Genomic DNA, 12,298 nt, shown 5'->3' on the forward strand with positions numbered 1-12,298 from the left:
TCATTCCCCACTGCAGCCCAGGGCCGGGTGGGAAGAACTGCCGGGGAGCCAGCGTGGAGCACACGGTGTGTGAGAACCTGCCCTGCCCCAAAGGGGTGCCCAGCTTCAGGGACCAGCAGTGCCAGGCCCACGACAGGTACACCAACAAGAAGAAAAGCCTCCTGACAGCTGTCATCGTGGATGGTGAGTTTTTTTCATCTCCCTCTGTAATTCCTCACTGTTCTTTTGCTGCAGTTTCTCATCTGCAGGGCTCCATTGTTGGTGAGAAGGCTGCAATAGGCCCTCTTTAGCTACAGCTGAAAGACTAATTACAATTAATTGTTCTTGATGCTGCCCTGCTGTTCCTTTAGCCTCCTTAATAGAACACAGAGAGTTGTCAATGCTTTACTCATCTTTTTAAAATGCTGGGAGAGAAGTGCCTTAACTTGATTCCCAGTCTGAAATTCCCAGACTGGGAATCAGAGAGCTGGGAATTTAAATGTGGAAAAGTTCCAGTTAGTTTGGAACTGGAAAGAAAGGTGGATTCCCTGTGCCATATTTTAATTTATGACACTTTGGGGCATCTCAGCATATGTGGTGAGTGACTTGATCATTCTTATCAGACTGATGAATGTTCCCTGTAACAAACATCTTCCCTTTACAGATACACAAAACTGTATTGACTGATTGGTTTTCTGTGCTGTTAAAGCCCAGTCTCATCAATGTAACCCTTTAAATAGTGATACTTTAAACTGGGGAAGTGGCAGGCCTAAACTGAAAGCCTCATGTTCCTTCAAAGATGAGATATCCAAATGTACTCATGTAGAGAATGCATCACCATTGCCTCAGACACTTTTTTGTGCTGTTCCCAAGGGCAGCTGTCATATTTCTTTTCCCAGATAAGCCATGTGAGCTCTTCTGCTCCCCACTGGGCAAGGATTCTCCTGTGCTGGTGGCAGACAGAGTGCTGGATGGAACTCCCTGTGGGCCCTATGAGACAGACCTCTGTGTACATGGCAAGTGCCAGGTGGAGTAACCTTCTCTTGTTCTATTTCTGGTGTGAGGTTCAGCCTGGGGCAGCACCGTGCTGGGGGCTGGGGGGCTGTCCCTGAGGGGAGGGGACAGCCCTGTTTTATAGGGCTCACTATAAGTGCTCCATGGCTCTGTTATTGGTCTGAGCATTGTGCTGAATGCCCAAGGTATGATATTATTCCTGAACAGCTGGGAATGCTCAAAAATCACATTTTGTTGTGTGCATGGCTTGGGTGGGAAGGGACTTCTGTGAGGGGAGCAGATTGGAGGAGAAGTCTGGCCTGCTTAACTGCTCTTTTTTGGCTATTAGAGGAGTCACTGATAAAAGCACTGAAGCTGCAAATCAGCTTACCAATTGTCACTAGCCTGTTACCAGCATTATCTTGCCAGAATCATGATGCTTTTGGGTCCACCTGGTTCCTTCTTAGAAATACTGAGGAAGCCTTTCAGTACCAGTGGCTCCTTGGCTCCTGCAGCTACATGAGCCAGAGTCTTCAGACTGAATTCTCTTTTCCTTAGAGTGGTGGCCCATAACCATTGCAGTGATTATTTCTCTCTAACCAAATAACACACACACCCAAAATGAGCTGTGGGAAGTAATAAAACTTCATGGTTTGCTGAGAGAGTTGGTAATGTATCGAATGCTAAGGAGGGCAGCTCTTAGAGCTGGTGCTTCAGGTTCCTCAAAAATTTAGTAGAGGTGTGTAGACCCATATAAGATGGAGATTTAATGTTTGGACAGGGGAAGGAAGATGAGAAAATGTGTATTTAAAGATCATAAAAGACAGGAAGTTGTTTGGAGTGGGTGCTCCTGATGATGGGTTCATGTAATTTGTCAGTTTGACAGGGCAGACCCTCCATGAGTTTCCTCTCTCCTGATCATGGAGCACGTGTTCAAAGTGTGCTGCACACACCACAGCGATGGGAAAGACAGTTCACTTGGCTACAGCAGCTTTGCCAGGACTGGATTCTTCCTGGCAATTTTTCCCTTTAAGTTTCTCCTCATCCAGATGTGTATCCTGTGGTAAGAGTTGCTCTTCCTGGTATTAACCAGCCCTCTGTATCCACCAGAACAGCTTTTTAGCATCACCTTTTATTTCCACTAACTTCACAGGTTTGCCCTGGGGGCACAGGGCACACCAAATCTGGCATTATTTCTGGTTTCTGTGAGTGGTTAAGAAATGCCAGTTTTTATTGCTTTGAGCCTTCCAGGCAGGGAGATAAATGAACACAATACCCACCTGGGTGTGAGAGAGGCTTTGGGGGCAGAAAGCAGCTTTACTAATAACAATGCAAAGAGAGAAGTGAAAAATCTTTGGATTGAATATTGCACTGCTGCAGGAGACACTTCCCACTGTTTCTTGACAAATGATGCTGAAGAGGCATTTTTAATTCACTCTTTCTAATTTATTCCAATGAAGAATATGAATAGCAGCAGTCTGGGGAGCCAGTATTAGTTTGATTCTTTATAATACAAAGTGCTTTGCACATAGAGCCAGGTTCATGGTGCATCCCAAGTTACTTAATTTTTCCCAGTTTTTGGCAATATCTGAAAAAAGCTAAAACAAAAACCCATTAATAACCTTTTATAGTCAGGCCAGCTGTGCATCTCCAGCTGTGTGCCATTGACCATTACTCAGGGCTGGCCAGTTTTATTGCTCCAAACCTTCAGAACTGCCACAAATGGTAAATCAGACATCATGGCAAGGCACCTTTTTTTCATCCAGGGAGGATCAGTAGCCAGCTCCCTCCAAATGAATTCCTTTATGAGCACAGAGCACTGGAGGTACATCACGAAAAGCAAATTGCACTCTGAGTCGGGGGCAACTGCCTTTAACTGTGCAGAGAGGTGATGACAGCTGCAGAACATTCAGTCCATTTGCATCTGGCTGAGAAAAAATGTGAAATGATCAGTTCAAGCCGAGCAGATTTGAAAGCCCTGTGAACTCATTTATAATACTCCTCTGCCATATATGCAGTGCAGAGCTGAGAATTGCCATATGTGCCTGTGTACCCCATTTGCCACAGATACTTGTCTAACTAGCTGCCTATTAAACCAATTTAATTGCCATATTCATTTAATTACTCCTCTCCTTGTTTCTTTACCCAGCACAGACAAAGCCTGGCAATAAGCATTGCAGGGGGCCTGGAGAACAGAATAAGTGCTGAAATCAGAGGGTGGTATTACTGTTATTTATTTTCTTATGTAATCCTTCTAGTTAGAGGCTCTCAAAGGCAGGAATGACACATTGTCAGTGCAACAGACAAATTAGCAGTAACCATTGCCTGTGAACATCTAGCCCAGGAAATGTAATAGATCTTCTCCCTTCACTAGATGCTCCTAAATGCAGCTCGTGGATCGTTCTTGGATGATGAATGAATGTAGAGAAAAAACTGTTGCAAGGAGAGGAGGGTTTTGAGAAGGAAAGCAGGAACAGATTCTCTGAAGCCTCAAAGTGTCCCAAATACATTTAGGCACTAAGGGAATTTTCCTTCAGTTGTACTTTGTGAAGTTACTACAGTTTCCCTTTAAAGCTGAACCCCAATCTAAAAGGTGTCAATGAAGCCTTTGCTGTCAGCCTCACTATCCCTGAAACAAAATCATCAAAAGCAGCAGCATCTCTGCATTTATCCCTTACACCTGAAGGCAGCTGGAGTGAGTAAACTTGGTTATTACTTTGATCATGCATAGAAGCACCAAAGAGCTAAGTCAGCCCTAAATTTAGCGTGGGGGTTCCTAAATCACCTAGACTTTTTCTAGCCATACTCCTTGTTTTTGAGATGAATCATAAGGTCTTAATTTATTTTTTCCTTGTTTATTTGAGTTGGTTTTGAGGCTGAACATTTCAAATGCACAATTTCTTACCATCCTCTGAGCAAACTGGATCCCCTCTTCAAAGCATATGTAGGTCTTTGACCTTTCATCCTCAAAATGCACATGGTCTTCTAGCAAGGAGAATTTATTTTCCTCAGAGATTTTTTCAGAGACAGAAAATCGGTAGCAGGCTGGAGAACAAGAGCAGCCTGATGTGTTGGAAGAGGAGGAAGAGGGTGAGTGCTCATTTAGGCTTTGCAGCAATTTGCTTTCCCTCTCATGGGCACTGCAGCCATGGGGAAGGTGGGGTAGGGCACTGCAACCTGCACCTCACACTGGGTTCATCTCCTCGCATTTCTCTTCAAGTGACAAATGGATTTCAGGGAGAGGATTCCCTGAGGGTCTTGTTCTTCCCTGGGCCTGGGGGTGTGTGTTTGATGAGAGAACACTCATGAGAACAGGGCACTTTCTAACCCCTTGCAGTGTTTTGCTCTGTGCTGCTGAGGTTAATTCAAAACTGCTGGCAGAAGTGGAGCTAAAAAAAGTGTCAGATGTCACAGAGCAGAGGAGTGAGGAGAAGACAAGCTGCTCAGCTGACTGGTGTGATGCACATGACCTTGTGCTGGCTTTTCTCAAAGGAGGATTAGTCTGAGCCTCATGACAGCATGAGAACTTTCCAGTGGGGACTACAGATTGTGCTTCAGGATGTAATTTAAGGTCTCTGTGAAAAGAGACACCTCCTGTATAGCAAGAACTGGGCTAGAGATCAAGGGCAGTCTTTGCTGTGATTTAACAATTTAAGAGGTGAAGATGTTTTGGTTCTATCTGCAATTTTCTCATGAATGTTTTGTCATATCACACCTCCTTTCAACTGGCTGGTGAATCCACAGTGTGTTTAATGAGGATAAGCCACATATTAGGCTGTCCTGGCACAACAGAATTGTTACAGAGCTATTTTCTTCTGAAAGTGATTGTCACACTCTATGAAAGGGGAGCACAAATTGGAAAATGGACAGATTTTCAAAAATAGCTCCTGTAAACTGGACAGGCAGAGTGTCAGGAGAGTGCCACAGGTGGCAGAGGAGAAATTGAAGTTTTCTACTGGACCTGCTTCTGGCAAACAGGTTTTTACATACTTAGTACCCACTTTTTGCATTTGATTGATGCCTGGAGTTCTGGCTTTGTCTCCTCACTTGAGTATTTTCCATGTATTATTCATATTCCTGCATTACAAACTGTGGTACAAGATGTTCCAGACTGGGTAGCTTGTCTCCATACAACAACTTGGCTTAGCACTGAACTTTGATAAATTATTTAGTGCATGTGCACAAAATCCAGAAGGATTGTCTGAACTGCAGAAACCTGTTGTATAATTGCCTTTTTGCTTTTTTTTCATGTCTGGATCTGTAGCAATGTAATCTGAGGTTTAAAAGAGTATCAGGGATTTGGTGAGTAAGGCATAGTGACAAAACCAAGTCTTTGTCAATATCCTACTAGTTTGTGGTGTACTTTGCAGTGGGGTATGAAAAACAAAAAACCCATGCTGTTTCCCCAATTTTTCTTCCATGTTATCCCATGGAAAGCATATAATAGAACAGAAGCAAAGGAGTTCCTGGGATGGGAAAGAACTTTTCATTATTTGCATGTTCTCTCGTGAACACAGAGGTTTTGACACATAGCCTTCAATATCTAAGTGTGAAAAATCATAAATTATTGTGTCTAACACCCCCATGAGCTGCTGAGGGATCTAAGCACAAAGTCAATGGCAGATCACATTGCAGATCTAATGCAGATGAGATAATACAGATTTAAAATAGGATGTGTCTAACTCCTGATCCTGCAGAGCTGCTCTGATTCAGACAGAATCTGAAGGCTTGGGAAATGACAGGAAGATATTTGCTGAACTCACTCCTACAGGGACTCCAACCCTTAGCACAAAACTTGTTGTGGAACAGAAATTGGAGTAACTCAGAGAGGAACTGCTTGATCAGGGACCCAGACTCACCTCACCCAGCCCTGACAGCCCCCACAACCCTCCACAGGGGCAGAGGTGTTTAAAACAATGCAATAAGAATTCTCTTCCCCTCAGATCTGAATGTCACTTGCTCACATCTGTACATTCCTGTTTCATGTGGTCCATCCCTGGAGGTATCAATGGCATTGGATATTATGGACAGAAGGAATTGGCAGTGTAGATGAATCTGTCATAACCAGCCTGCTCTGTACATGATTAATCTGTAAAGTGGCACATGTTGCATCAATATTTATATTTGATCCATTGAGACAGCCAGTTAGTTCAGCATATGGGAAGCATTACAGTTTTGTGAGCCTACAATGTCATTTCTTGCACAGAGTGGGTGTATATAACAAAAATAATTTTGTTTATGTAGCAAAACATACCCTCACAAGCTGTATCAATTGAGCTCTTTCACAGCCATTGAAAATACAAATAAAAATATCATTAAAAAATACCCAAGCAATACAGAGAATAGTTCACACAGAAGAATCCAAGTGATATGTATTCAAAAGAGAAGAGTTTTCCTATGCTGGAGCCAGCTATGACTGAAGCTGGAAATACCACCCAACAAGCAGTACTTTCAGATGTTTAATTATAAAAATGAGAAGAAGGAGGAGGGAGGGAAGGAAGGGTGGATGGAGATATCAGCTTAAAGAGAATTAATTTCAGGCCTTTGGCTCGGCAAACGTGCAGTTACCTGCCAATTTAAAGGTTGGTGGCTAGTTCCAAAGTGTGGTGCCAGAGCAGGAGACTGCCTGGGTGGAAGAGCCCTAAGAAACCTGTGGATACATTTCTGACTGTCCATGCTGAGGACTTGAAGCCCTAAAAGACTTATTTTCATGTTTCTTGCCAGCAGTCCCATGCTTTAAAGCTGCTTCCCTTCTCACCAGTCCATTGAAGACTGATGGAACTGAAAGTATCCAGCAATTGCTGGATGGGCTGGTCCATGGGCTCAGTCTGCTCATCTGCAGGATAACTCTTGGTTCAGAAAACATGGGATGTTATTGTTATTTACAGAATCTTCAGAATGTAAAGGTTCCCTTTTCTGCTTCTAAATTTATTGAATCCCATTACCTTGATTGGTTGGAGTGGACAGGGAGCACCACAAAGCAAGTGAGAGATGGCAAAGATCAAACAATTCCCTTGAACTATTTAGTTTTAAGGGATACTTTCTGCACTGTGGAAACTTGACTTTTGAGCAGTGAAACTTGGGATTTTCGCTTTGCATATGGTTAATTAAGGCTTCACATTGTGGAAAGCTTTCTGCAGGCTGAGGACAGCTCTGTAGTTAAAGGATGGGCAGTATAATACACAGAGCATGTTTTCAGTGGGAAACTGCTGATGTACACACTGCATAGTTTCTCCAGCCAGTGCTGGAGTCTCAGGAGCTCTCACACCTTGGAAAGTCTCTCAATTAACAGCCCAAGGGCTGCTGGCAGGTGCTTTGCACCCACAAAGGTGACAGCCACTGTGTTCTGCCCTTCCAGTCCTGTCTCTTCCCCTTTAATCCACTGATCTACTTGTTTTAAGAGTGGCCATGGTGGTGGTTTTAAGAGTATTTTCCATGTGGGGAGTTCTCAAAGGATCAGAGTCACCAAGGTGGTCACTGCAATGCGTTTCTAAATGACTTTGCAGCTTTTGGAATCCACTGTCAAATCTTACCCAAAGCTGTTTCATTATGTACTGTTATTAAATGTACTCTTATTAAATGCACTTTCAGTTTGGAAGTGATTGGAAGGCTTGGGGAGAGGGAAACGGGCTCTAATATTTATGCAGACAACACTAAAGTGCTTCCAAGGTATTTTCCCCCATAAAGTAGCAAGAATGCACCAATTTTCATCTTGAAGCCAAGGAAAAAAGTATTTTATTCTCTTAGAGATATTCCTTTGTAAGAAGCCATTTCCTGGCCCAAATGTGATGGGGGCCTTAAGTCTCAAGGCCTGGATTGAGGGAAAGGTTTGCCCTGTGAATGGGAACAATGGTACCATTGAAGAGAAGGGTGCAAGGGCCATTCCCAGTTCCTTCTCTCACAGGGAGCAGGGTGAAGATGAAAGGGAAAAGCCAGCAAAGATATTGGGAGTTACGTTTGTGGATTCAGTGGGTTCTCTCCATGCCTCTCAAGGGCCTCTCAAGTGGAAGGGTGTCAGTGAGCAAGTAAAGGTGTGAGGAAATGGCTTGTCTTGAACCCCAGTCTCAGATGAGGGGGGACCCAGCCTTCCCAAGCTTTGCTGGCTCCCACTGGTTTCCATTATCTGGGAAACTCCAGCGTAAATACAAAGCATGTGATTGCCAACTCCCCATTCTTTCCCTGCCTCTGTTAGAGTCCTACAGACTCCTCATGTAGCTCTGGGAATAAGTGTGGTTCAACACTCATTATGTTCCCTTTATTCATCTGTGTGCTCACATAGTGCTAATAACAATGCAGCACAATAAAAGATAGCACCAGAGCCTTAAATTAAACACAGCCTTTCCAGTATCTCAGCAGGGTGGCAGGCAGGCGTTCATTTCCAGCTGCCTTTCAGCAACCCCATTAATAAATCATCCTGATTTTCCTGGAAGGAGAACTGCTGGGACATCCTTCTGTTCTGGGGGCAGAATCACGTTCAATATCCCAAAATTATTTGTTGTACATGGGCGTGAAGTTCAGGCTTGAGAATTGCAACTGCCAGAAACTCCAGGATCTTCTTCTTCCTCCTTCTTTTAACTCCCATTTATGCATTTATACAGTTTTTTCCTGCTGTTCCTGTGCACCAGTGTAGGTGCTGTGCCAGTTAATGAGCAGCATTTCCCTGGTATGTGTTTAGGATGATCACCCTCTCTCAGCATGTCTGTCCCTAATGATCTACCCAGACAAGCTCTGCATCAGCACACGGTGGAACACTGGCAATCTTTGATCCCTGAAATACATCTGGACTGAGGCAGTGGCCAGGGTCTTCTGAAACAAGGGGAATGTTGGAATTCTGATCCAAATTGCATTGCTTACACACAGCCAGGCTCACATAAACAGCCCGAGTTCTCCTAATATTTCCCTGCTTACCCTATTTTTCAAAATGTTTGTTGTTTTGATTGTTCCCTAAGATATCTCTCCAACTTTCCTCTGGCTTCATCACAGGAAGGCAAAGAAGAGAGAGACCCAATAGCCTCATTCAAATAAGTCTTACTAGTGACAGTCCTGCTACTCATTTGCCAAGAAACTGTTTATCTATGCAGAATAAATCTTAAACTCACTTTTAATAGTGCAATCTCTACTAATAACTTGCATAATGACAAGGGTTTTTTCAGTAGAAATTTATGTTTTAAGAGTGAATTGCTGATCAATTTGAGGGTCTTACATGGACAGAATACAAGATTCATTTACATAGATTAATGACAGTGTTGTCAGCCTCAAGATCTACAAGAGTGGAATGTTCACCATCATAACCCATGAATGCTTTGTAAATAAGGAAGATCATGGTGATAATTCCCATAGCTACACGGAGAATATTGTGACTCTTCCCTTGTGTGGAAGCAGAACTGCAGGTTTTATTAGAAAAAAGAAATAGGTATATATAGAAAATTATGAAAACACCCTTTATAATGAAGCTTTAGGTGAAACTGTTAGATTTTATAATTTATTTTTCAATTGAATGTTGATTCTTAGTACAGTGCAAGCATGTGAAAAATTTCATAATTGCATAGGCAATCTTGTGGTAGAAATTGGCCTGATATGGAACTGACCTGCTTCCACTGAACTACTCTTTCATTTCAGCTATCTTGAGCCATCTGATTAATGAGGTCTTTTTTCAGGTATTTCAAAATTTAATTAAGATTGAATGTTTTGTCCCCATTCAGGTTTCCAGTCAATGTCAATCTTAGTGTTGACCTCATTGTTTAGAGATGCTCTGACCTTGCAAACAAAGTAATGGGGGTCTCTGGTTGTTGTCATTAGAAAATTGGCTGTGATGGGATCATTGGCTCAGCTGCCAAAGAGGATCGCTGTGGGATCTGCAGTGGAGATGGGAAAACCTGCAAGGTGGTGAAAGGAGACTTCAACCACACCAAGGGCATGGGTGAGTAACACTCTGGGGTTCTTCTGCCTGCTGGAGGAGAGTTGGGGCAGCAGTAACAGCTCTTCCTCTTGGATAGCACTGGGGTCATCTAGCAAAAACAGCTCTAGGAAGCTCCTAAGGAACACAAAACAAACCCCAACTCACTTCAGGTGTGATATCCCATCTGCGTCTTACTCGTTCACCCAGACACCAGCCACTGCCTCTGCCTGAAATTCAGACTGAAGTTGTGTTTCTCTTTCTGAGTGCTACTGATGCTGGTGATTTAAATAGGAGACAAAATCACAGAATCTTTCCCAGAGGGAGGGAAGTTGGATTTCAGCACCATCTTTGAGGTCTCAGAATGATGCATGTTGCATGTTGTAGATGATTCATGTTATAATCAGAATATCTCAGCTAAAGGAAAGAGCAGTGCACTCCCCTCTGAATATTTTTACTGATTCCCTGCCAGCAAAAATATCCAGTATAGGATATAAGACTTTTCCCTTTCTTGTTAAACATTAATGTATGTACAGCTTGGTGTTTAAATTAGTCTTTGTTCCAGGGTTTCTGTACTACACTTCTGAGAACCCTGTTATCACACATCCTTATTAGCCAAAGGGAGAGAAAGCCATGTCCAGACTTGGAAGCTGCTCCAGGAGGAAACAATTGTCCAGAAAAAAAATTATTTCCCATTCAGTGAATACAGAACTGGCATTTCTGTATGGAGAAACACATTCAATGTGCTGCTCCAGGGCTGAGTTCCACAAAGCACATGAAAATCCCCTCTAAGCACACACTTCAGTCCAGTTTAGAGGCTAAAGCAGCAGCAGTGCTTAGCAGCTCCCTTTAGTCCAGGCCTCAGCTCTGAAGTCTGAGGCTCTGATTTTGTTCACTGACCTCTTCCTCTGCACCCTCCTCCTCCTCACCTGTGGGGCCAGCTGGAATCTGTCACCTCCTGTGAGATGCAGGTAGGATTTCCCACCTGCAGCACGTCTCTCTGGAGTCCATCCTGTTGCTTGGCCAACCTGTTGAATGGTTTCCTGCATTAATGCCTTTGAGTTTTTTGTCCCAATTATTTTCCCACTTACATCAAGTCTTTTGCATTTGATGCAAGTGGTGGGAAAAGTTCCTCATTTCCATTGAAAAAACCCCAGCTATTCTCCATTTCTGTAGCAGCTTATACAACTTTCATGGATTTCTTACATGCTGCTGAAGAGTAGCTATCTTTTTTCCAAGGAGTCTATGAAACATCTTGTGCAGATAAATACAGAATTTCAGGGTCACTGCCAGGAGGTTGCACCCATTTCCAGCTACACAGACTGCTTGAAGTGGTGACTTTACAAGGCTGCAGGAGCAGAGCAGCTTCAGCCTTAACTGGCTGCCAGGACTCTGCAGGAGGTTTTCACCCCCAGTGCCCTGGAACCTAATCAGAAAGAATTCCTGATGACTCATGAGCAGTGTTCAAGCATTCAGATTCTCTGCTGATCATCTCAGACACACAAACCTGTCAAAGTGTTGCTTTGTCAGTGCAATGTTTCCACCTTTAGCCATCTCACATAATCTAGAAGATAATTGTTTTTACCAGTATAACCTCATAAACATTTATTAGGTGTTTTGTTTTATTTTTAATTTAATTTTGAAAGTCAGTTACATTTTATGTGTGCTTCCATCCATTTCTGTTCACATGCTGTTTTACAGAATCAGGTCCTCAGGTGAACCCACTGAATTTCATGCAGTAAGCAAAGCTCCAGGTCTGGGTATCACAAGTGAATGTGGCATTACTCAAGGGAAAAAAAGGCTTTTTATTTTAAATTGACAGTTAGGCAAAAATGTGCAAAAATTTGATGGAAGCTGGGGCAAAGAAAGATCCACAGTATTCTGGTGATAACAAGTTCAAGGTTTGGGTGTGTAAATGATTGCACAGTTCAGTGGCAAATCCTCATGATCTGGCTGCATTCTAAGTCAAGGCCAAGACCCCAAGTCCAGTGTGCTGAGTTATTATTTCAAAAGAGAATAGACTTCAAACATCAAGACATTGATTCTTCTGGAGTGATATCTGTTTGGGGAATTGCAGCTGCAGCCTTGAGCATTGGCTCTGCCTGTGGGACTCCTCTGGCTGCAGGATTGGTCCCTCTGTGTCCTGTGATTGCAAATGATGCTGTGGAGCCCTGTGAACTGAACTAAACCCCTGCCAACTCCTTTCTGTTTCTTAGTAACCAATAGTCATTGTAAGAAGGTTTCCACATGTGTGATGGCAAAGGCAAAGGCTGTTCCCAAGTGTTTCTCGTGTAAGATACTTGAATGCTGTTTGCAGTGTCAGTGGGTGTCGGTGAAATCCTTTGGTGTTGGTCCTTTATCTTCATTTTGTCGGATTAGATGGGGAAATTTGCTATCAAAAGCCATGGATAAGCTTCAAGTCCTTTTACT

At 43.1% G+C, this 12,298-nt stretch overlaps 1 protein-coding gene across 1 annotated transcript in view; it reads left to right on the forward strand.

Annotated features, from left to right (window-relative positions):
* Positions 1-12,298, forward strand: part of ADAMTS17 (ADAM metallopeptidase with thrombospondin type 1 motif 17) — a 153,187-nt gene that overhangs the window by 92,382 nt on the left and 48,507 nt on the right. Inside the window, exons 13-15 of the mRNA XM_054272652.1 lie at positions 17-183; positions 879-1,006; positions 9,772-9,892. Of these exons, the coding sequence (XP_054128627.1) occupies positions 17-183; positions 879-1,006; positions 9,772-9,892 (416 nt within the window). The remainder of the gene's footprint in view (positions 1-16; positions 184-878; positions 1,007-9,771; positions 9,893-12,298) is intronic.

Source organism: Melozone crissalis, unplaced genomic scaffold (assembly GCF_028551555.1).
Source record: "Melozone crissalis strain CALT ecotype California unplaced genomic scaffold, PUWL_Pcris_2 ptg000014l_1, whole genome shotgun sequence".
NCBI lineage: Eukaryota > Metazoa > Chordata > Aves > Passeriformes > Passerellidae > Melozone > Melozone crissalis.